Here is a 24393-nt window from a genome sequence, read left to right as displayed (position 1 = left end):
CAACTTCCCTCTCTGCTTCTATTCTCCTGACTACCTCTCTGCTCACTGGCCCCTCTGTACCTTTGTCCAGTTCCCTCAGTGGCTGAGGAACTCAGAAGCCCATATCTTACCTTCCAGTCATGACCATGATCAGGACCTTCCTCCTGTTGATGGGTAAGTGGCGGGCTCCAATGAAGAGACATGAGAGCATTGGGGTCCAGATAGGGAAAGAGCTGAGAATGTACATGTTTTGGACGCAGATATTAGGGGAGGGATCTGGAGTTACACAGGGCTTGGTATCTGGAGTTTTTGGAGGGAGAGGGAGAGGACAGTTGCCTGAACAATCTAGAGATTTCCCAAGTAGGTAGAACAAGTCAACCTTGTGCTCTGTTCACAATGTCACCTTGGCCCAAGTTTTCCTGGACTCTTTCTCCTAGAAGCCCCAGGGTGGCAAAGGAGTTAGAGTCTGGGTGTTTCTCTGTGACAATGGAGAATTGAAACCTTCCAGCAGGCCAATGAGTGAAGAGCTGTCTCTGGACTTCCTGCAGGAGAGAAGCAGGACTGGGGGAAGCCTGAGCCCAAGAGTTCAGAAGTCCAGGAGACACTAGGGCATTGGACCTGGAGAGGAGAGCAAATCTGGGGTCTGGGGAGATGGAATAGGAGGAAGACCCTTCTTCAGAGCTTCTCTTCTCACCTCTTTTCCCAGGCTTGGCTTCTTCTCTCTGTTTCAACTTGGACACAGACCAGCCAACAACCTTCCTTATGCAGAGTGCTGGGTTTGGATACAGTGTGGTCCAGTATGCCAACTCCTGGTGAGGACTGGGTGGTGACTGGCTTTTGGTTCTCATCAACTCCTTTCCATGCACAACGTCCTGTCCTTCCCCATGATTCTCTTCTCCAGTGCCCGGTGTAGAAATTCTCTTAGGGATATGAAGAGTTGTACTGAAAGCAGGTACTGTCTTGCCATCTTGATGATTACAACTAACATTTATTGAGCACTTTCTAAGTGCCCAGCACTGTGCCAAGCATGCTTTATGTGGTCACTGATCTATTTTATTTAAAAATTTTAAATTTAAATTCCAGTGTAGTTAACTTATAGTGCTATATTAGTTTCAGGTGTAAAATAGAGTGATGCAAAATTCCATACATCATCTGGTGCTCATCACAAAAAATGCATTCCTTTTAATTTATTTGTTGTTTAATTTATATCCAAGTTAGTTAGCATATGGTGCAACAATGATTTCAGGAGTAGATTCCTTAATGCCCCTTACCCATTTAGACCATCCCCCCTCCCACAATGCCTCCAGTAACCCTCTGTTTGTTTTCTATACTTGAGTCTTTTATGTTTTGTCCCCCCCGTTTTTATATTATTTTTGCTTCCCTTCACTTACGTTCATCTGTTTTGTATCTTAAATACCTCATATGAGTGAAGTCATGTGATATTTGTCTTTCTCTGACTAATTTCTCTTAGCATAATACCCTTCAGTTCCATCCACACAGTTGCAAATGGCAAGGTTTCATTCTTTTTGATTGCCCAGTAATACTCCATTGTATTTATATACTACATCTTCTTTTTTTTTCAATATATGAAGTTTATTGTCAAATTAGTTTCCATACAACACCCAGTGCTCGTCCCAAAAGGTGCCCTCCTCAATACCCATCACCCACCCTCCCCTCCCTCCCACCTCCCATCAGCCCTCAGTTTGTTCTCAGTTTTTAAGAGTCTCTTATGCTTTGGCTATACCACATCTTCTTTATTCATTCATCTGTCAATGGACATTTGGGTTCTTTCCATACTTTGGTTATTGTTGATAGCGCTGCTATAAACATTGGGGTGTATGTGCCCCTAGAAATAGCACACCTGTATCCCTTGGATAAATACTTTGGATAAATAAGGTACTTAAATTTTTAATTTTTTGAGGAACCTCCATACTGTTTTCCAGAGTGACTGCACCAGTCTGCATTCCCACCAGCAGTGCAAAAGAGATCCTCTTCCTCTGCATCCTCGTCAACATCTGTTGTTGCCTGAGTTGTTAATGTTAGCCATTCTCACAGGTGTGAGGTGGTATCTCATTGTGGTTTTGATTTGTATTTCCCTGATGATGAGTGATGTGGAGCATTTTTTCATGTGTAGGTTGGCCATCTGGATGTCTTCTTTGGAGAAATGTCTATTCATGTCTTTTGTCCATTTCTTCACGGATTATTTGTTTTTTTGGGTGTTGAGTTTGATAAGTTCTTTGCAGATTTTGGATACTAAGCCTTTATTTGATATGTCATTTGCAAATATCTTCTCCCATTCCACTGGTTCCCTTTTAGTTTTGCTGATTGTTTCCTTCGCTGTGTGGAAGTTTTTTATTTTGATCAGGTCCCAATAGTTCATTTTTGTTTTTGTTTCACTTGCTTCTGGAGACATGTTGAGTGAGAAGTTGCTGCAGCCAAAGTCAAAAAGGCTTTTGCCTGCTTTCTCTTTGAGAATTTTGATGGTTTCCTGTCTTACATTTATGTCTTTCATCCAGTTTGAGTTTATTTTTGTGTATGGTGTAAGAAAGTGATCCAGGTTCATTTTTCTGCATGTCGCTGTCCAGTTTTCCCCAGCACCATTTGCTGAAGAGACTGTCTTTATTCCATCGGATATTCTTTCCTGCTTTGTCAAAAATTAGTTGGCCATACATTTCTGGGTCCATTTCTGGGTTCTCTATTCTGTTCCATTGATCTGTCTGTTTTTGTGCCAGTACCGTACACAACAAATGCACTCCTTAATCGCTATCACCTAGTTAACCCATAACCCTACCCTCCTCCTCTCTGGTAACCATCAGTTTATTCTCTATAATTAAGAATCTGTTGCTTGGTTTCTCTCTCTCTCTTTTCTCCTTTGTTCATTTATTTTGTTTCTTAGATTCCACATGAATGAAATCATATTTCTGACTTATTTCACTTATTTCACTGACTTATTTCACTTACCATTACACTCTCTAGCTCCATCTATTTCACTGCAAATGGCAAAATGTCATTCTTTTTTATGGCTGAATACATAAGATTGCTGTGACGACTAAATTAGTACTCACCTAGAAATGCAAATCAAAGCTACACTGAGATATCACCTCACACCTGTCAGAATGGCTAAAATCAACACAAGAAACAACAGGTGTTGGCAAGGGTATGGAAAAAAGGACCCCTCATGTACAGCTGGTGAGAATGCAAACTGGTGCAGTCATATATATATATATATATATATATATATATATATATGTATATATATATATATATATATATATATATATATAGTGTGTGTGTGTGTGTGTGTATCCCACATCTTCTTTATCCATTCATCAATGGACATTTGGGCTGCTTCCATATCTTGGCTATTGTAAATAATCCTGCTATAGACACAGGGGTGCTTGTATCCTTTTGAGTTAGTATTTTTGTATTCTTTGGGTACATACCCAAGAGTGTGATTGCTGGATCATACAGTAGTTCTATTTGTAGCCCTTTGAGGAAACTCCATACTGTTTTCCACAGTGACTGCACCAGTTTGCATTCTCACTAACTATACATGAGGGGTCCTTTTTCCATATCCTTGCCAACACCTTTTGTTTCTTGTGTTGATTTTAGCCATTCTGACAGGTGTGAGGTGATATCTCCATGTAGTTTTGATTTGCATTTCTAGGTGAGTACTAATTTCGTTATCATAATAATCTTATAAGATAGGTAAGGATCAACTTTTCAAGAAATATTTATTGAGCACTTACTACTAAAGGAGCCAGACATATACAGGAGAACAAAACAGACAAAAACCCCTCCCATGTGTAACTTAAATTGTTATTAATCTCCACTTTGCAAATAAGGACTCTGAGGCTTAGAGATGAAGCAAACTTGCCGAGTGGCAGTCTGGCTCCACTGTCCATATTCTTAACTTCAGTGTTCTTTGTCTTCCTCCCCCCAGGGTGGTGGTTGGAGCCCCCCAGGAGATAAAGCCTGCCAACCAAACAGGTAGCCTCTACCAGTGTGACTATAGAACGGGCAAGTGTGAGCCCATCCACCTGAAGAGTGAGTCACTGCCTCTCCCTGGGACCCAGGTCCAAACTCCATTGCTCTGGGGACCTGGGGGGAACACAGAAGATGCACTTCCCAGTTCCAGCTCTGTCTGCAGACCCTCACCCTCAGACAAGCTTCCTGATCCCTTCATAGCCTCTTTGTCCATCACACCCCTTACCCTCATGGCTCTATCAAGACCTGAAAGCCCCCTTCACTTTCCAGACCTCCTTGTCTTGCAGGGTTGAGGTGACCCCTGCCCAGATCTTACACAGATCTGAGGGTGACCATGCACATATCTGTCCCCTCAGTCCCCCCAGAAGCAGTGAACATGTCCTTGGGCCTGTCCCTGGCAGCCTCAACCAACCCCTCTCAACTGCTGGTGAGTTACCTGGGTTGCAGAGCTGTCCTGAAGGGAAGAATGGGGACCTGGGGTTAGTGGGGCTGGGGACCTTGGGGAGTGTGAAAATACTGGGTTGGAAGGATGGAACGGAAGCAGGGACAGCCCTTCCCATCAGACACCTCTGTCCTTAGGCCTGTGGCCCCACAGTGCACCATACATGCAAGGAGAACATGTACTTGACTGGGTTCTGTTTCCTGCTGGTTTCCTCTTCCTGGCAGGCCCAGAGGCTCCCGGCTGCCCTGCAGGGTGAGTGTTGGGGGCTACTGGTTCCTTTGAGGAGCCCACACACTTGTGATTGGGAGTGTAGTGGGCCAGAGACACTTTTGCCAGAGTGGATAAAAAAGACATCTGGAAAAAATATATACTGGATGGTATAGCAGTTCCAGACATGAGTTGGGTAGTCACTGTATGCTTTCACATCTTGCTACATTACTGTTCCACTTTTATATGACCTAACCCTCTTGGAGCTTCAGTGTCTTCATTTGTGAGATGGGGATAATGACACCCAACCCTGAGAGTGACATAAGATGATCCATGGCCAAGGTTTAGCACATAGTGAGGGCTCAATTAATGTTAGCTGCTATTATTTTTAGGGAGAAGGGAATTTATTTTCAGTCAATACGCCCTGGGGTATAACCAATTTGTGTAACAGAATGGGAAAGAATGATGAAGGCGCAGACAATCTGAGCAGTGTGTGTATGTGTGTGTGTATCTATGTACATGGATGTATATATGTGTGCATATATATGCACATGCATATGTGCCTGTATGTATATTTACATGAGTGTATATATATGAGTATGTGTGTATATGTGTGCATATGAGTATGCATGGGTTTGTTTGTGTATGTATGTGTATGTGAATATGTATGCATGAATGTATGTGTGCACACTAGGCCCCTCCCTGGTTTCACATTTCCACTCAAGCCCTTGGGGAAACTGACATCTGGCCACTGAATGGAGTTCTCTTCTAGCACCTCCTAGACTTCGCCCATAGGAATCTGGGCTCCCATAAGAACACCCAGGACACCACTGTCTGGTGGGAACCTCTGGAATGAAAGAGGGAGGCTGGGAGGTCTCTTCTTGGAGAACTGGGAGAGCTTCCTCTTTTTGACCAATTTTGAATACACTCAGGAGGGGAATAGGGGCCCATATTTAAGCTGAGAACAGAACAGGGTCAGTGTGTGGTTATTTCCAGGGATGACATTAAAAATATTTAACAAAAGTACAGTTTGGCATTGACTAATGAGGACAGATTCTGGCCAGGGGCTGAAGCAGGCTCCTTTCATTGCTGGATCATGGGGATATGGGAGAGGGAGTGGGATAGGGCTTGGGAGAGGGGCACAGACAGCCAAGGTAGAAGGAGGGGCTCCCCGTTTCTTACCATCTGGATTGGAGGAACTTCACTTTTTCATCACCTAGGCTGACTACACAGGTGTGAACAGCTGAATCACAGATATAGCCTCTTTAGGGACTTAAGGAGGCCAAAGGACCCTATTCTAGGCAGGGGTTAGGGAGGTCCCTGGGTTGGGGGGCAGTGAGTTCTTGTGGCCAGGATGCTGAGGTTCTGGGCTCTGGGAGTGTTCCTTGGAGAACTGGTGCCACTTCCTTTCTCAGAGTGTCCAAGGCAGGAGCAGGATATTGTGTTCCTGATCGATGGCTCAGGCAGCATCTCCTTCAGAGATTTTACCAAGATGTTGAATTTTGTGAAGGCCGTTATGAGCCAGTTCCAGAGACCTAGCACCCAGGTGTGTCCTTGGGGGAGGGAAGGCAAGTGTGCAGGGGCCCTGTGGGAGGTTTGTGGGTGGGGTGCCTGGGGTTTTGGTCAAGTGGCCTTGGCTCCCAGCCCCCTTCAATTCTCCCAGTTCTCTCTGATGCAGTTCTCCCACCATTCCTGGGTGCATTTCACTTTCAAAGACTTCATATACAGCTCAAACCCACTAAGCCTGTTGGATTCTGTACAACAGCTGCGAGGGTTCACTTACACAGCTACAGCCATCCAAATGGTTACGTGAGTCCTCCCTTCTCCCGGGTCCTTCCCCAAAGCATCTGGGTCTTCCTTTAGGCCTCACCTATCTCCATGAGAGAGGGACAGACTGGGACAGAAATTCAGCCTGTGGTCTCCTCACCAAGCTGGGGGTCTACAGGTGGGACTGGGACCTCCAAGAGAAAGGGTCAACAACTTGTTCTCAAAAGGCATAAGGGACCAGTAGCAGTTCTGTTCACAGGTCTCTGGATCTTCTTCTCTGACAGAAATCAACTGTTCAGTGCCTCAAGTGGGGCCCGAAAAGATGCCTCCAAGATCCTTATTGTCATCACTGATGGTCAGAAACGAGGAGACCCCCTGGGTTATGAGGATGTTATCCCTAGGGCTGAAGCTGCCGGTATCATTCGCTATGCAGTTGGGGTAGGATGTGGAAATGCCCTCCCACCGCTTCCTCCCTTCACTTCCTCTTAAAGCAACTTCCCTTTCTAGGGCAAAAACCTCAGCTCTCTCAGCGTCTACTACTTTCAATATGAAAGCTGTGTTCCAGCCTGGGGACCCTGATCCTTTTCTTTAAATTCCCTGATGTTGCCTGAGCCTCATTTTTCTCATCTGTACACAGAGTGTAATAATATTGACCTTGTGGAGTTATTGGGGGATATGCACCCAGCGTGTGGCAGGCATATTGAATTTATTATTATTTTCACTGAGTTGGTCTTTGTTGGGGACAGGTGGGATCGGCTTTTCAAAATCCACATTCCCAGAAAGAATTAAATGACATTGCATCGAAGCCCTCCCATGAGCACATTTTTCAAGTGGAGAATTTTGATGCTTTGAGAGACATTCAAAACCAACTGAAAGAGAAGATCTTTGCCATTGAGGGTAAGTCAGAGATGAAAGTACTCACTTTAGAAGCCATAACCCATAAATGCTTTCCCTTCTTGGACCTGGACGCACTTGTCATAGCCACCAATTCCTCCCTTTGGGTATTAATGTCCAACATTAGATCTTCTAAAGCTGAGATGTCCTTTTCAGACTTGGTAAAGCCTGTATTTCCCCCTGGAACCCAGGTGTCATGTCTTCTTCCAGGTACGCAGACCATAAGCAGTAGTTCCTTTGAATTGGAAATGTCCCAGGAGGGTTTCAGCGCTGTGTTCTCACCTGTGAGTGGGGCCGTTTTCAGGCCATTGATGTAGGAGGTAGGGAGTGGTGGGAGGAGGGAAGGTAAGGATAGGTGTTAGATGAATGAGTGGAGAAAGAGAATTCCAAATAATAAGTGGAGTCAGGGGCACCTGGGTGGCTCAGTCTGTTGTGTGTCCAGCTCTTGATTTTGGCTCAGGTCATAATTTAGAGGTTTGTGGGATTGAGCTCTGTGTATTGGGCTCTGTGCTATTGGCATGGAGCCTGCTTGGGATTCTCTTCCTCCCTCTCTTTCTGCCCACCTGCTTCTCGTTCTCTCTCTCTCTCTCTGTCTCAAAATAAGTAAACATGAAAAAAGAAAAGTGGAATCAGTGGTAGGCATTGCTTTAGAATAGGCTGTCTTTTTTTGACTCAAACCTGCTTAGCCCTGGAATCCTTTCCTCCCAGGACGGGCCAGTTCTGGGGGCTGTGGGGAGCTTCAGCTGGTCTGGAGGAGCCTTCCTATACCCCAAAAATATGAGCCCCACTTTCATCAACATGTCTCAAGAGAATGTGGATATGAGGGACTCTTATCTAGGTGAGAAAAGGCTGTGATTGGGGGCACAGGAGGGAGATAAACTGCCTGGGAAGGGCAGTAGCTCGGGGAGTAGGGAGGAAGCTTTTATGCTGAGGCCTGCCCCCCTCAGGTTACTCCACTGAGCTGGCACTTTGGAAGGGGGTGAAGATCCTGATCCTGGGGGCCCCCCGCCATCAGCATACTGGGAAGGTTGTCATCTTCACTCAGGCATCCGGGCAATGGAGGCCGAAGGCTGAAGTTGCAGGGACCCAGGTTGGATGTAGAGGAAGCCAGAGTGAAACACGAGGGTGGCAGGGTCTTCAGGGGCAGAGAGGGAGGGAGGACAAGGGGTTTTGGGATCCATGGGGGAAGTCCCTGGTGACTGGGGAGAGGAGGGACCTATCCTAGAAGGGGATGCCTCTGACAGAGGCAGGCAAGATGACTTCACACTCTATCCTCCAGATTGGTTCCTACTTTGGGGCCTCCCTCTGCTCTGTCGATGTGAACAGAGATGGCAACTCTGACCTCGTCCTCATTGGGGCTCCACATTATTACAAGCCAACCCGGGGGGGGCAGGTGTCCATGTGCCACTTGCCCCTGGGGGTAAGTGTCTGATGAGACCTGGGCTGGGTGGGACCTGGGTGTGGGGTGGAGGGGTTGCCTGGTTGGGTCCTGACACTTGTTTTGTTCTTCAGAGAGCTAGATGGCAGTGTGAAGTCATTCTCTGTGGGGAGCAGGGCCACCCCTGGGGCCGCTTTGGGGCAGCCTTGACAGTGCTGGGGGATGTGAATGGGGACAAGCTGACAGATGTGGCCATTGGGGCCCCAGGAGAGCAGGAGAACCGGGGTGCTGTCTACCTATTTCATGGAACCTCAGAACTGGGCATCAGCCCCTCCCACAGCCAGGTGAGGACTGGTCGCAAATTCTGTTGTTACAACCACCTCCTCCTTGCTTCTTCCTGTCTTCTGCACTGCCACCAAGAAAATTCTCCTTTTCCTTATCTTGCTTCCTTTGCCTAGCCCTGGGCACCTTGTAGGCAGCAAGGAAAATCTGGAACTTTAGATACGGACACATTGGTATGTTCCCTGTTTCTATGAGGACTTGATTCTTTTTTTTTTTTTAATATGAAATTTATTGTCAAATTGGTTTCCATACAACACCCAGTGCTCAACCCAACAGGTGCCCTCCTCAGTACCCATCACCCACCCTCCCTTCCCTACCACCCCCGATCAACCCTCAGTCTGTTCTCAGTTTTTAAGAGTCTCTTGTGTTTTGGCTCCCTCCCTCTCTAACATCTTTTCTTTTGTTCCCCTCCACCATGGTCTTCTGTTAAGTTTCTCAGGATCCACATAAGAGTGAAAACGTATGGTATCTGTCTTTCTCTGTATGGCTTATTTCACTTAGCATAACACTCTCCGGCTCCATCCACATTGCTACAAAGGCCATATTTCATTCTTTCTCATTGCCACGTAGTATTCCGTTGTGTATATAAAATTTCTTTTATCCATTCTTTATCCATTTTCTTTATCCATTCATCGTTGATGGACATTTATGTTCTTTCCATAATTTAGCTATTGTTGAGAGTGCTGCTATAAACATTGGAGTACAAGTGCCCCTATGCATCAGTACTCCTGTATCCCTTGGGTAAATTCCTAGCAGTGCTATTGCTGGGTCATAGGGTAGATCTATGTTTAATTTTTTGAGGAACCTCCACACTGTTTTCCAGAGCGGCTGCATCAGTTTGCATTCCCACCAACAGTGCAAGAGGGTTCCCGTTTCTCCGCATCCTCTCCAGCATCTATAGTCTCCTGATTTGTTCATTGTGGCCACTCTGACTGGCGTGAGGTGATATCTGAGTGTGGTTTTGATTTGTATTTCCCTGATGAGGAGCGACGTTGAGCATCTTTTCATGTGCCTGTTGGCCACCCGGATGTCTTCTTTAGAGAAGTGTCTATTCATGTTTTCTGCCCATTTCTTCACTGGGTTATTTGTTTTTTGGGTGTGGAGTTTGGTGAGCTCTTTATAGATTTGGATACTAACCCTTTGTCCGATATGTCATTTGCAAATATCTTTTCCCATTCCCTTGGTTGCCTTTAGATTTGTTGATTGTTTCCATTGCAGTGCAGAAGCTTTTTATCTTCATGAGGTCCCAATAGTTCATTTTTGCTTTTAATTCCCTTGCCTTTGGAGTTGTTTCAAGTAAGAAATTGCTGCAGCTGAGGCCAGAGAGGTTTTTTTCCTGCTTTCTCCTCTAGGGTTTTGATGGTTTCCTGTCTCACATTCAGGTCCTTTATCCATTTTGAGTTTATTTTTGTGAATGGTGTAAGAAAGTGGTCTAGTTTCATCCTTCTGTATGTTGCTGTCCAGTTCTCCCAGCACCATTTGTTAAAGAGACTGTCTTTTTTCCATTGGATAATCTTTCCTGCTTTGTCAAAGAGTAGTTGGCCATACATTTGTGGGTCTAATTCTGAGGTTTCTATTAGATTCCATTGGTCTATGTGTCTGTTTTTGCACCAATATCATGCTGTCTTGATGATTACAGCTTTGTAGTAGAGGCTGAATTCTGGGATTGTGATGCCTGTCGCTTTGGTCTTCTTCAAAATTACTTAGGCTACTCGGGGCCTTTTGTAGTTCCATACAAATTTTAGGATTGCTTGTTCTAGCTTCGAGAAGAATGCTGGTGCAATTTTGATTGGGATTGCATTGAAAATGTAGATAGCTTTGGGTAGTATTGACATTTTAACAATATTTATTCTTCCAATCCATGAGCATGGAATGTTTTTCCATTCCTTTATATCTTCTTCAATTTCCTTCATAAGCTTTCTAAAGTTTTCAGCATACAGATCTTTTACATCTTTGGTTAAGTTTATTCCTAAGTATTTTATGCTTCTTGGTGCAGTTGTGAATGGGATAAGTTTCTTTATTTGTCTTTCTGTTGCTTCATTATTAGTGTATAAGAAGGCAACTGATTTCTGTACATTGATTTTGTATCCTGCGACTTGGCTGAATTCATGTATCAGTTGTAGCAGACTTTTGGCTGCATCTATCAGGTTTTCCATGTATACTATTATGTCATCTGCAAAAAGTGAAAGCTTGACTTCATCATTGCCAATTTTGATCCTTTGGTTTCCTTTTGTTGTCTGATTGCTGATGCTAGCACTCCCAACACTATATTAAACAACAGCGGTGAGAGTGGACATCCCCCTGTGTTCCTGATCTCAGGAGGAACGCTCTCAGTTTTTCCCCATTGAGGATGATATTAGCTGTGGGCTTTTCATAATTGGTTTTTATGATGTTTATGTATGTTCCTTCTATCCCTACGTTCTCGAGGGTTTTTATTAAGAAAGGATGCTGAATTTTGTCAAATGCTTTTTCTGCATTGATTGACAGGATAATATGGTTCTTATCTTTTCTTTTATTAATGTGATGTATCACATTGATTGATTCGGGAATGTTGAACCAGCCCTGCAGCCCAGGAATGAATCCCACTTGATCATGGTGAATAATTCTTTTTATATGCTGTTGAATTCGATTTGCTAGTATCTTGTTGAGAATTTTTGCATCCATATTCATCAGGGATATTGGCCTGTAGTTCTCTTTTTTTTTCTGGGTCTCTGTCTGGTTTAGGAATCAAAGTAATGCTGGCTTCATAGAATGAGTCTGGAAGTTTTTCTTCTGTTTCTATTTTGGAAAAGCTTGAGAAGGATAGGTATTATCTCTGCTTTAAATGTGTGGTAGAATTCCCCAGGGAAGCCGTCTGGTTCTGGACTCTTATTTGTTGGGAGATTTTTGATAACTGATACAATTTTTTCGCTGGTTATGGGTCTGTTCAAGTTTTCTATTTCTTCCTGTTTGAGTTTTGGAAGTATGTGGGTGCTTAGGAATTTGTCCATTTCTTCCAGATTGTCCAGTTTGTTGGCATATAATTTTTCATAGTATTTCCTGATAATTGCTTGTATTTCTGAGGGATTGGTTGTAATAATTCCATTTTCATTCATGATTTTATCTATTTGGGTCATCTCCCTTTTCTTTTTGAGAGGCCTGGCTAGAGGTTTATCAATTTTGTTTATTTTTTCAAAAAACCAACTCTTGGTTTCATTGATCTGCTCTACAGTTTTTTTAGATTCTATATTGTTTATTTCTGCTCTGATCTTTATTATTTCTGTTCTTCTGCTGGGTTTGGGGTGTCTTTGCTGTTCTGCTTCTAGTTCCTTTAGGTGTGCTGTTAGATTTTGTATTTGGGATTTTTCTTGTTTCTTGAGATAGGCCTGGATTGCAATGCATTTTCCTCTCAGGACTGCCTTCGCTGCATCCCAAAGCATTAGTATTGTTGTATTTTCATTTTCATTTGTTTCCATATATTTTTTAATTTCTTCTCTAATTGCCTGGTTGACCCATTCCTTCTTTAGTAGGGTGTTCTTTAACCTCCATGCTTTTGGAGGTTTTCCAGACTTTTTCCTGTGGTTGATTACAAGCTTCATAGCATTGTGGTCTGAAAGTATGCATGGTATGCTTTCAATTCTTGTATACTTATGAAGGGCTGTTTCCTGACCCAGTATGTGATCTCTCTTGGAGAATGTTCCATGTGCACTTGAAAAGAAAGTATATTGTGTTGCTTTGGGATGCAGAGTTCTAAATATATCTGTCAAGTCCATCTGATCCAATGTATCACTCAGGGCCCTTGTTTCCTTATTGATCCTGTGTCTAGATGATCTATCCATTGTTATAAGTGGAGTATTAAAGTTCCCTGCAATTACCACATTATTATCAATAAGGTTGCTTATGTTTGTGATTGTTTTATATATTTGGGGGTTACCGTATTTGGTGCATAGACATTTATAATTGTTAGCTCTTCCTGATGGATAGGCCCTGTAGTTATTATATAATGCCCTTCTTCATCTCTTGTTACAGCCTTTAATTTAATCTAGTTTGTCTGATATAAGTATGGCTACTCCAGCTTTCTTTTGACTTCCAGTAGCATGAATGGACCTGACCTCCTCAGGTCTAAAATGAGACTCTTGTAGACAGCAAATAGATGGGTCTTGGTTTTTTTTATCCATTCTGATACCTATGTCTTTTGGTTGGAGCATTTAGTCCATTTACATTCAGTGTTATTATTGAAACATATAGGTTCAGAGTCATTGTGATGTTTGTAGGTTTTATGCTTGTAGTGATTTCTCTGGTCTTTTGTGGTTCTTGCATCATTTCACTCACAGAATCCCCCTTAGGATCTCTTGTAGGGCTGGTTTAGTGGTGACGAATTCCTTCAGTTTTTGTTTGTTTGGAAAAACCTTTATCTCTCCTTCTGTTCTGAATGACAGACTTGCTGAATAAAGGATTCTCAGCTGCATATTTTTTCTGTTCATCACATTGAAGATTTCCTGCCATTCCTTTCTGGCCTGCCAGAGTTCAGTAGATAGGTCTGCGACTATCTCATGTGTCTACCTTTGTAAGTTAGAGCCTATTTAGCATTAGCTGCTTTCAGAATTTTCTCTTTATCCTTGTATTTTGCCAGTTTCACTATGATATATCATGCAGACGATCGATTTAAATTATGTCTGAAGGGAGTTCTCTGTGCCTCTTGGATTTCAATGCCTTTTTCCTTCCCCAGATCAGGGAAGTTCTCAGCTATGATTTGTTCAAGTACGCCTTCAGCCCCTTTCTCTCTCTCTTCTGGAATTCCTATTATACGGGTATTGTTCCGTTTCATTGCATCACTTAGTTCTCTAATTTTCACCTCATAGTCCTGGATTTTTTAATCTCTCTTTTTTTCAGCTTCTTCTTTTTCCATAATTTTATCTTCTAATTCACCTATTCTCTCCTCTGCCTCTTCAATCCGAACTGTGGTCACCTCCATTTTATTTTGTACCTCATTTATAGCATTTTTTTTTTTTAGCTCTCATGACTGTTTCTTAGTCCCTTGATCTCTGTAGCAATAGATTCTCTGTTGTCCTTTATACTTTTTTCAAACTCAGCGATTAATTTTATGATGATTATTATAAATTCTTTTTCTGTTATATTGCTTAAATCATTTTTGGTCAATTCATTAGCTGTTGCTATTTCCTGGAGTTTCTTTTGAGGAGAATTCTTCCATTTCGTCATTTTGGATAGTCCCTGGAGTGGCGCAGAACTGCAGGGCACTTCCCCTGTGCTGTCTGGAGTAACCTGAGTTGGTGGGTGGGGCCAGTCAGACCTGATGTCTGTCCCCAGCCCACCACTGGGGCCACAGACTGGTGTGTACTTTATGTTCCGCTCTCCCAGGGGCAGGACTCACTGTGGAGTGGTGTGGCCCCTGTCTGGGCTACTTGCACACTGCCAGGCTTGTGGTGCTGCTTTGATGGGATCTGGCATATTAGCTGGGGTGGATCCCCTAGGTGTACAGGGGCTGGAGGGGCAGACTTAGCTCACTTTGCCATCAGTGTTCCCCTGCACAAGGGGCCCTGCAGCACTGGGAGGGAGGCAGGCAGACCCGTCGAAGGGATGGATCCACAGAAGCACAGCATTGGGTGTTTGCGTGGTGCAAGCAATTTCAGTGACAGGAAATGGTTCCCTTTGGAATTTCGGCTGGGGGATGGGAGGGAGAGTTGGCGCTGGCCAGTGCCTTTGTTCCCTGCTGAGCTGAGCTCTGTCTTACAGGGCTCAACACCTCTCCCTCCTGGTGTCCTCTCGCCCTCCTGCTCTCTGAGCCGAGCTGGTGACTTATAATATTCCAGATGTTAAGTCCCACTAGCTGTCAGAACTCATGCAGTCTGGCCCCTCCGCTTTTTCAAGCCAGACTAGGGGATTCCACCTTGCCAGGCAGGCTGCCCCTCCACCGCCCTGGCTCCCTCCCACCAGTCCGTGTAGCACGCACCGCCTCTCTACCCTTCCTACCCTCTTCCGTGGACCTCTTGTCTATGCTTGGCTCTGGGGAGTCCGTTCTGCTAGTCTTCTGGCTGTTTTCTGGGTTATTTAGGCAGATGTGGGTGGAATTTAAGTGACCAGCAGGACGCAGTGAGCCCAGCGTCCTCCTATGCCACCATCTTCTCCTCTGTAAATCTAGGACTTGATTCTTGAGTGAGCTCTCTATCCAGACCTGTTAATCCCCCAGCAGCTTTACAAGGTATATAAGCCAGGCATTAGCAAACCTACGTTAGAGATGAAATCTGGGGCATGGAGAAAATCAGTGATTTGTCCAAGGTTTATAGTGGATTAGGAATGGTGATGAGGGAGGCTTAATTTCCTGACTTCTAACCCAGTGCTGGCTCTCTTGGTGGCTCCCTGTTGCCAGTTTAGGTCAGGCTGCCTCCGTGTGCCTGTCTATTCACCCCTTCTCCTTTGATGCTTTATGACTATTTCCTCATGTCATTAGTAATCCTGCCAAATATCTGTCTAGCAGGAGTACTTTATCCATGGGGAAGTTTCTCCTGAAAAGGGAGGGTTTCTTTTCATGGCAAAAGTTAAAGAAAGCCTCAATTAAAAAATAGGCAAAGGATTTGAATAGACATGTCTCCAAAGATGACATACAAAGGACAAATATGCACATGAAAAGATGTTAAACATCATTAGTCATCAGTCATCAGCAAATCAAAACCACTGTGAGATACCATTTCACAGCCACTGGCATGGCTAGAATAAAAAGATAGATCATAAGTAGTGTTGGTGAGAATGTTGAATGTTTGGTATCCTTAAACACTGCTGGTGTGAATGTAAAATGCTGCAGCTACTTTGGAACACATCTGGCAGTTCCTCAAAAGGTTATACGTAGAGTTATCTTATGACTCAGCAATTCCACCCAAGAGAATTGAAACCCTATGTCCACACAAAAAGTTATACATCAATGTTCATAGGGGCATTATTCATAATATCCAAAAGATGGAAATAATCTAAATATCCATTAACTGATGAGCAGATAAATTCTGTTGTAAATAAATACCTATATGATGGAATATTACTTGGCCATGAAAGGAATGAAATACTAGTATTTTCTACAACATGGATGAAACTTGAAAACATAATGCTAAGTAAAAAGAAGCCAGAAACAAAAGGGCACATATTGTATGATTCCATTTATATGAAATGTCCAGAATGGGTAAATCCACAGAGATAGAAAGTAGATTGGGGGTTGTCAGGGACTGGCAATGGAGGAAAATGAGGAACATGGGTGTGGGTGATAAGGGGTACGGGTTTTCTTGGGGGGTGATCAAAACGTTCTAACATTGATTTGGCGATGGTAGCATAACTCTGAGAACATCCTAAAACCACTGACTTGTATGCTTTAAAAGAGTAAATTGTATGGTGTGTGAATTATATCTCAAAAAGCTGTTACAACAAAAATGTCAAAGAAGGTCTCTACAGTTCTGTTACTTCCCAGCTACGTGGTCTTAGTCATTACAATCTCTCTGTGTTCAGTTTCCTCATCTGTAAAATGGTGATAATAAGAGAACCAACCTCACTTGGCTGCTTCTGTGAGGATTAAATGAGTTAGTACATATAGAGTACATACATAGTATAAATATACACATGTGCCTGGCATATAATTGGTGTTACAGTATTATAATCAACTATTGTTAATACAGTTTAACTGTGGGAGGGGTTCTAAATAACTTGGAAATTTTTTTTTTAATTTACTTATTCATTTTGAGAGAGAGCAAGAGTGAGGTTGTGCTAGTAGTAGAGGGGCAGACAGAGAGAGGTAGAGAGATAATCCCAAGCAGGTTCTGCACTGCTACAAGCTGGCAGATCATGACCTGAGCTGAAATCAGGAGTCAGACGCTTAATCTACTGACCCACCCAGGCACCACTAAAGAACTTGGAAGTTTAAGAAGAAGGTGAAAGGCTTTGTTGACAATAACACCAGATGTCAAGAAACTGCATTCATTCCACACCACTTGTTTAACTTCACGTTGCTACAGCTGCTTAGAAGCATATCTATGAAAAAATCTCAATTGCAAATATCACTTGAGTTATACCCAAGAGGGTATAAGGACTCTAAGAGGAGACCTTTCCAGATTTGCTGGCCCACCATGATTTTCCTCCTTCCCACCATGATGTATCCCACAACATACTTGACTGGGAAGGACTTACCCTATTCCCACTGGGCCCCACACAAACCTGAGGATATGGTGGTAAGATCAGTTTTCTTGAGCATGAAGCCATTTGACTGGGTTTGTATATCACTTCCTGCCTCTTCCTTTCTAGACATCCTTAGTAATTGGTAAATTACTCTTTATTTAATATGACTATGCTTAATGTCTGCCAGTCCCAGCAGTGTCCAGAGATTTTAAAGGACACATTAGTCAAGGGATTTGTCATTACAGGGGCAATGGAAATAAAAGAGAAGGAATGCACAGGGGAGGCAAGTTTCCAGAGCATTTTCTTATGGGTACAGCCACTTCCCATCCCTTGTCCTCTGAAGAGATATGGTCGCCCTTGGGAGCAAAAAGAGGCCTTGGGCATGGTGTCAGAGGATCTGATTTCAGATATGGAGCTGATCTCTTAAAGGTCATGTGGCCTTGGCACTGTCCGAAAAGTAGGAGGTGGGGTCAGATGAGCTCTGAGGTCCCATTTAGCCCTAATACTCATCATAATCAGTAACTGACTAGTGACTTTTCCAGGTGCTGTTCAAAGAACTATACGCATTAATTCATTTACTACTCACAGCTAAACTCTGAGGTATTATTATCCCCATATGAAGCATGAGGAAACTGAGGCACAGTAAGATCAGATCCTGGCCCAAGGCCTCATACTCATGAGTGGAGGCTCCATAATTGAACCTGAGACTAAGTAAATTAATGAATGAATGAGACCCAGGTCGCCAGGCCAGACTTTCAATCACCATGTCTTCACTTATGTCTTAGGGATCTTTCCTTTCCTTTTCTTTAGTAATCATTGCCCCACCCCACCTCCTCTTTTTAAGTACTTCTGGTGACATCTTTTCACTACTCACCTCTTCTTTCTGTCTCCCACATTCATACCTTCCTGTTCCTCTTGTTGCTAATTTCCAACTCGTTTCCCTCACCCTCAACTTGACTTGCCGTTCCCTTTCTCACCAGCGGATCTCAGGCTCCCAGCTTTCCCCCAGCCTCCAGTATTTTGGGCAGTCACTGAGTGGGGGTCAGGACCTTACCCTGGATGGACTGGTGGACCTGGCTGTGGGGGCCCAGGGGCAGGTGATGTTGCTAAGGTGAGAAAGCCTTTCTCAGACACTTCCAGATGGTATCCTAAGTCCACGTAGGACTCCAGCCTCCCAATCCCCATCCCACGTTGTCTTCCTGGGATCAAGGGCCTGCCATCAGCTCAGTTTTCCACTCATAGGACCAGACCTGTGCTCAGGGTGTGGATGAATATCCAATTCACATCTGCAGAGATTGCCAGGTCTGTGTTTGAATGTCGGGAAGAGACAGCCTCTGTCAAGGCACTGGGTGATGCCAACGTCTGCCTTCGTATTTATGAAAGTCCCAAGAATCAGCTGGGTGAGTCCTCTCCTCTTTGGCCCAAGATACCCTGACACTTGGAATCCCTCAGCTCAGGACTCCTGTCTCCTGCCTTGAACCTTGTCCACCTGAGGAATTTCTGGCTCTTTCATCTCTCCTTATCCCCTCCTTTCCCCTGCAGGTGACCTCCAAAGCTCTGTGACCTTTGACCTGACCCTCGACCCTGGCCGCCAGAATCCCCGTGCCATCTTTGAGGAGACAAAAGCCCGGAATCTGACTCATGTCCGAGTCCTTGGGCTGAGACAGTACTGTGAGACCGTGAGGTTGCTCCTCCTGGTAAGGGGACTTTGAAGTCCTGGGGATGGCAGAGATTCTGAGGCTGGCAGTGGGCTGGGCAGGGAAAGAACAGAGTGTGTTCTGATTCTCACTGTGGTTCAGCCCCAGCACAGCACCTGGCATACAGGAGGTGCATAACATTGTTAGCTGAATGAGTGAGTGAGCAAACGAATAAATGGATGGGCCACTTGTAATTGCTGAAGCTACATAGCTGGATTTTAGGATAGAACCACTGCTTTAGAGAGCTATGGGTTGATGTACTGGGATTCTTTTAGGAACTGCTTCTCTGAGAGAGGCCTTGTCTGAGGCACTGGGGACATAGCATGATCATGGGAAACTCTAGGGGAAGGCCAAAAGCAATCAAGTTCCTAGATAATAGATGTCAGATAGTGATGAATGCTATGAAGAAAGATAAAGTCAGGGCACCTGGGTGGCTCAGTCAGTTGAGCATCTGACTTCAGCTCAGGTCATGATCTTGTGGTTCATAAGTTTGAGCCCTGTGTCAGGCTCTGTGCTGACAGCTCAGAGCCTAGAGCCTGCTTTGGATGCTGTGTCTCCCTCTCTGCCCCTCTCCCACTTGCTCTCTCTCTCTCTCTCTCAAAAAAAAAAAAAAGAGAATAAACATTTAAAAAATTTAAAAAAAAAGGATAAAGTCAGGGAGGAGAGCAGAGAAGGTATTGGGGAGACCTCTTGAGCAGGTAGAGTTTGGAAAGATCCTGAATAGAATGAGTGAGCTGTGTAGGAGGCTGGGGGTAAGGAATTCAAGGCATAAAATAGGCAAAGCAGAGGTTCTGCATGGTGGAATTATAGTCATTGCACACAGATTTTACATTTTACAGATGAGGGAACAGGACACAGCTAGTGACTGTGAGGATGCATTCCTTAGCTACTGCTGTTTTCAATGTCCATTCTCTAGGCCTGTGTGGAGGACTCAGTGACCCCCATCACCTTGCGTCTCAACTTCTCCCTGGTGGGCAAACCTATCCCTTCCTTTAGAAACCTCCAGCCTATCTTGGCTGTGGATGCTCAGCGATACTTCGTGGCCTCTGTGAGTCCTGGTACTGGAATCTTCCAGAAAGGAGTGGAGGGTGTGGGTGTGGACTCCAGAACTTGGGGAAAACGTCACTTTGCCTTCCCTTTCAGCTTCCCTTTGAGAAGAATTGTGGAACTGACCATGTCTGTCAAGATGACCTTGGCATCTCCTTTGACTTCTCAGGGTGAGCTACCACTCCTTAGACCTGCCCTGGTTCCCCAACCCCTCTTCTTGAACCTGGAGCTCATGCTCTGGCTCTCCCTAACATTTCTACCCTGTGCTCAGAAACAGACAACCTGTACCCCATTTCTTCCCTACTTCCTCACTCTGTGTTTTATCCCCAGACCATTTCTAGCCCCAGTCCCAGAATTATCTCCTGCCCTCTACCCCCAACAACTAGCTTGAAGACTCTGGTGGTGGGGAGTACCCTGGAGCTGAATATGAAAGTGACAGTGTGGAATGATGGTGAAGACTCCTATGGAACCACAATCACCTTCTTCTACCCTCCAGGGCTGTCTTATCGTCGTGTGGCAGGGAGCCAGGTATCTGGGGAAGAAAGCAGCTGATGGCTGGGGGTCAGCAGAGACTCCTGTGCTTGGTTTAGAGCTCAGGCAGGTGCCACCATTGCTTAGCAGCCTCTTGTAAGCCAAGAGGACTGGGGTGATCATAGTTGGATGAATATGGTTATATTGCTGGAGCTTGCCTTGGCTCATGCTGTATTCAACTCTGGGTATTGTATTTTAGAAATACTATCAGAAATTAATTCCCACAAGGCTGCAAATGTGGAGAGAAAGGGGACCCTGCCTTAAATTTCTTTGTTTTCCACACCATATAAGTATTCCTCTTTAAATAAAACATCTTGGCCCTCAAATAGTTTAAAACACTGTTCTGTAGAAGAAAGAGTTGAATTTATTGGTTTCTATAGATCAGGGCTTTGGATAATTTGGTAATAAAACCTCAGTCTATATGCCTAGTGCACAGCAAAGCCAGTCACTGAGACATTGAATATGCAGCATGGGAAAGATTTATTCGAGAGGCAGCCCAACCAGGAGATGGGAAAGCCAGCCTCAAATCCACCTTCTCTAAGGGGGAGAGTCAGAGATTTTTAAGGCAACAAACAAAAAAAGAGTCTGGCTATAGGGGAGAGGAGCTACATGACTTCAAAATCACATAAAGGAAATTAATAAGTAGGGGAAGGTTGAAGTCATTTTGTCATCTGTGCCTGCGAGAAGCTTCTGCATATGTTTTCATGCAATCCACAACCAGAGATTGGTGTCCATAATATGATCTGAGAATAGGGTTTTATGCCCTTCTATGTCAAAAGTTCATACATTGGACATATGTGCATTCTCAGAGACAGTCAGTGGTCATGACTGGTTCTGGTCAGTTTCTTTTTCTTTTTAAAGCTTTTATTTATTAATTAAAAAATTTAAATGTTTATTTATTTTTATTATTTATTTTTTATTAAATATAATTTATTGTCAAATTGGTTTCCATACAACACCCAGTGCTCATCCCAACAGGTGCCCTCCTTAATGCCCATCACCCACTTTCCCCTCTCCCCCAACCCCCATCAACCCTCAGTTTATTCTCAGTATTTAAGAGGCTCTTATGGTTTGCCTCCCTCCCTCTCTGTAACTTTTTTCCCCTTCCCCTCCCCCATGGTCTTATGTTAAGTTTCTCAGGATCCACATATGAGTGAAAACATAAGGTATCTGTCTTTCTCTGACTGACTTATTTCACTTAGCATAATACCCTTCAGTTCCATCCACGTTGCTGCAAATGGCCAGATTTCATTCTTTCTCATTGCCAAGCAGCATTCCATTGTACATATAAATCACACCTTCTTTATCCATCCGTCACTTGATGGGCATTTAGGGTCTTTCCATAATTTGGCTATTGTTTCTATAATTTGGCTATATAGCACCCATAAGAGCTGCGATATGGGTACATGTGGCCCTATGCATCACTGCACTCCTGTTTCCTTTGGATAAATTCCTAGTAGTTCTGTTCCTGGGTTGTAGGGTAGTTCTATTTTTAATTTTTTGAGGAACCTCCACACTGTTTTCCAGAGTGGCTGCACCAGTTTGCATTCCCACCAACAGTACAAGAGGGTTCCCGTTTCTCCACATCCTCGCCAGCATCTGTTGTTTCCTGAGTTGTTAATTTTAGCCACTCTGACCAGTGTGAGGTGGTATCTCAGTGTGGTTTTGATTTGTATTTCCCTGATGATGAGTGGTGTTGAGCATCTTTTCATGTGTCTTTTTGCCATCTGGATGTCTTCTATGGAAAAGTCTCTATTCATGTATTCTTCCCATTTCTTGATTGGATTATTTATTTTTTGGGTGTTGAATTTGGTAAGTTCTTTATAGATTTTGGATGCTAAGCCCTTATCTGGTATGTCATTTGAAAATATCTTTTCCCATTCTGTCTGTTGCCTTTTAGTTTGGTTGATTGTTTCCTTTGCAGTGCAGAGCTATTTATCTTGATGAGGTCCCAATACTTCACTTTTGCTTTTAATTCTCTTGCCTTTGGAGATGTGTCAAGCAAGAAATTACTGCGGCTGAGGTCAAAGAGGTTGTTGCCTGTTTTCTCCTCTAGAGTTTTGATAGTTTCCTGTCTCACATTTAGGTTTTTCATTCATTTTGAGTTTATTTTTGTGTATGGTGTAAGAAAGTGGTCCAGTTTCATTCTTCTGCATGTTGCTTGCTGTCCAGTTCTTCCAGCACCATTTGTTAAAGATACTGTCTTTTTTCCATTGGATACTCTTTCCCGCTTTGTCAAAAATTAGTTGGCCATACATTTATGGGTCCAATTCTGGGGTCTCTATTCCATTGGTCTATGTGTCTGCTTTTTGTGCCAGTACCATACTGTCTTGATGATTACAGCTTTGTAGTAGAGCCTAAGTCTGGGATTGTGATGCCCCCCGCTTTGGTTTTCTTTTTCAACATTACTTTGGCTATTTAGGGTCTTTTCTGGTTCCATACAAATTTTGGGATTGTTTGTTCTAGCTTTGAGAAGAATGCTGGTGCAATTTTGATTGGGATTGCATTGAATGTGTAGATAGCTTTGGGTAGTATAGACATGATAACAATATTTATTCTTCCAATCCATGAGCATGGAATGTTTTTCCATTTCTTTGTGTCTTCTTCAATTTCCTTCATAAGCTTTCTATAGTTTTCAGCATACAGATCTTTTACTTCTTTGGTTACATTTATTCCTAGGTATTTTATGATTCTTGGTGCAATTGTAAGTGGGATTGAAGTCTTGATTTCTCTTTCTGTTGCTTCATTATTGGTGTATAGAAATGCATCAGACTTCTGTACATTGATTTTGTACCCTGTGACTTTGCTGAATTAATGTATCAGTTCTAGCAGCTTTTTGGTGGAGTCTTTCCGGTTTTCCATGTGGAATATCAAGTCATCTGCGAAAAGTGAAAGCTCAACTTCTTTGCCAATTTTGATGCTTTCTATTTCATTTTGTCATCTGATTGGTGATGCTAGGGCTTCCAACACTATGTTAAACAACAGTGGTGAGAGTAGACATCCCTGTCGTGTTCCTGATCTCAGGGGGAAAGGTCTCAGTTTTTCCCCATTGAGGATTATATTAGCTGTGGGCTTTTCATATATGGCTTTTATGATGTTCAGGTATGTTCTTTCTATCCCGACTTTCTTGAGAGTTTTTTATTAAGAAAGGATGCTGTAATTTGTCAAATGCTTTTTCTGCATCTGTTGACAGGATCATATGGTTCTTAGCCTTTCTTTAATTAATGTGATGTATCACATTGATTGCTTTGCAAATATTGAACCAGCCCTGCATCCCAGGAATGAATCCCACTTGATCATGGTGAATAATTGTTTTTATATGCTGTTGAATTCGATTTGCTAGTATCTTGTTGAGAATTTTTGCATCCATATTCATCAGGGATATTGGCCTGTAGTTCTCCTTTTTTTGTGGGGTCTCTGGTTTGGGAATCAGTGTAATGCTGGCTTCATGGAATGCATCCAGAACTTTTCCTTCCGTTTCTGTTTTTGCAACAGCTTGAGAAGGATAGGTATTAAGTCTGATTTAAATGTCTGGTAGAATTCCACTGGGAAGCCATCTGGCCCAGGACTCTTGTTTGTTGGGACATTTTTGATAACTGATTCAATTTCTTCACTAGTTATCAATCTGTTCAAATTTTCTGTTTCTTCCCGTTTGAGTTTTGGTGGTGTGTGGGTGTATAGGAATTTGTCCATTTCTTCCAGGTTGTCCAGTTTATTGGCATATAATTTTTCATAGTATTCTCTGATAATTGCTTGTATTTCTGAGGGATTGGTTGTGATAAATCCATTTCCTTTCGTGATTTTATCTATTTGGGTCCTCTCTCTTTTCTTTTTAAGAAGTCTGGCTAGGGGTTTATCAATTTTACTTATTTTTTCAAAAAATCAGCTCTTAGTTTCATTGATCTGTTCTACTGGTTTTTTTTTTTTTGATCCTATATTGTTTATTTCTGCTCTGATCTTTATTATTTCTC

The 24393-nt window shown here is 43.3% G+C and overlaps 1 protein-coding gene across 1 annotated transcript in view; it reads left to right on the top strand.

Moving 5' to 3' along the window:
• ITGAX (integrin subunit alpha X) overlaps positions 1-24393 on the top strand; it is a 44305-nt gene continuing 19912 nt past the window's right edge. Inside the window, exons 1-20 of the mRNA XM_006942113.4 lie at positions 1-153; positions 686-791; positions 3923-4026; positions 4323-4393; positions 4546-4660; positions 6031-6161; positions 6279-6424; positions 6667-6820; positions 7129-7279; positions 7487-7560; positions 7985-8114; positions 8224-8366; positions 8556-8696; positions 8789-8998; positions 18128-18258; positions 18390-18547; positions 18690-18844; positions 19761-19892; positions 19988-20061; positions 20278-20419. Coding sequence (XP_006942175.3) covers positions 120-153; positions 686-791; positions 3923-4026; positions 4323-4393; positions 4546-4660; positions 6031-6161; positions 6279-6424; positions 6667-6820; positions 7129-7279; positions 7487-7560; positions 7985-8114; positions 8224-8366; positions 8556-8696; positions 8789-8998; positions 18128-18258; positions 18390-18547; positions 18690-18844; positions 19761-19892; positions 19988-20061; positions 20278-20419 — 2502 coding nt within the window. The 5' untranslated portion in view covers positions 1-119. The remainder of the gene's footprint in view (positions 154-685; positions 792-3922; positions 4027-4322; positions 4394-4545; positions 4661-6030; positions 6162-6278; positions 6425-6666; positions 6821-7128; positions 7280-7486; positions 7561-7984; positions 8115-8223; positions 8367-8555; positions 8697-8788; positions 8999-18127; positions 18259-18389; positions 18548-18689; positions 18845-19760; positions 19893-19987; positions 20062-20277; positions 20420-24393) is intronic.

Source organism: Felis catus, chromosome E3 (genome assembly GCF_018350175.1).
Source record: "Felis catus isolate Fca126 chromosome E3, F.catus_Fca126_mat1.0, whole genome shotgun sequence".
NCBI classification, from domain to species: domain Eukaryota; kingdom Metazoa; phylum Chordata; class Mammalia; order Carnivora; family Felidae; genus Felis; species Felis catus.
This window is presented reverse-complemented; position numbering and strand designations above follow the sequence as displayed.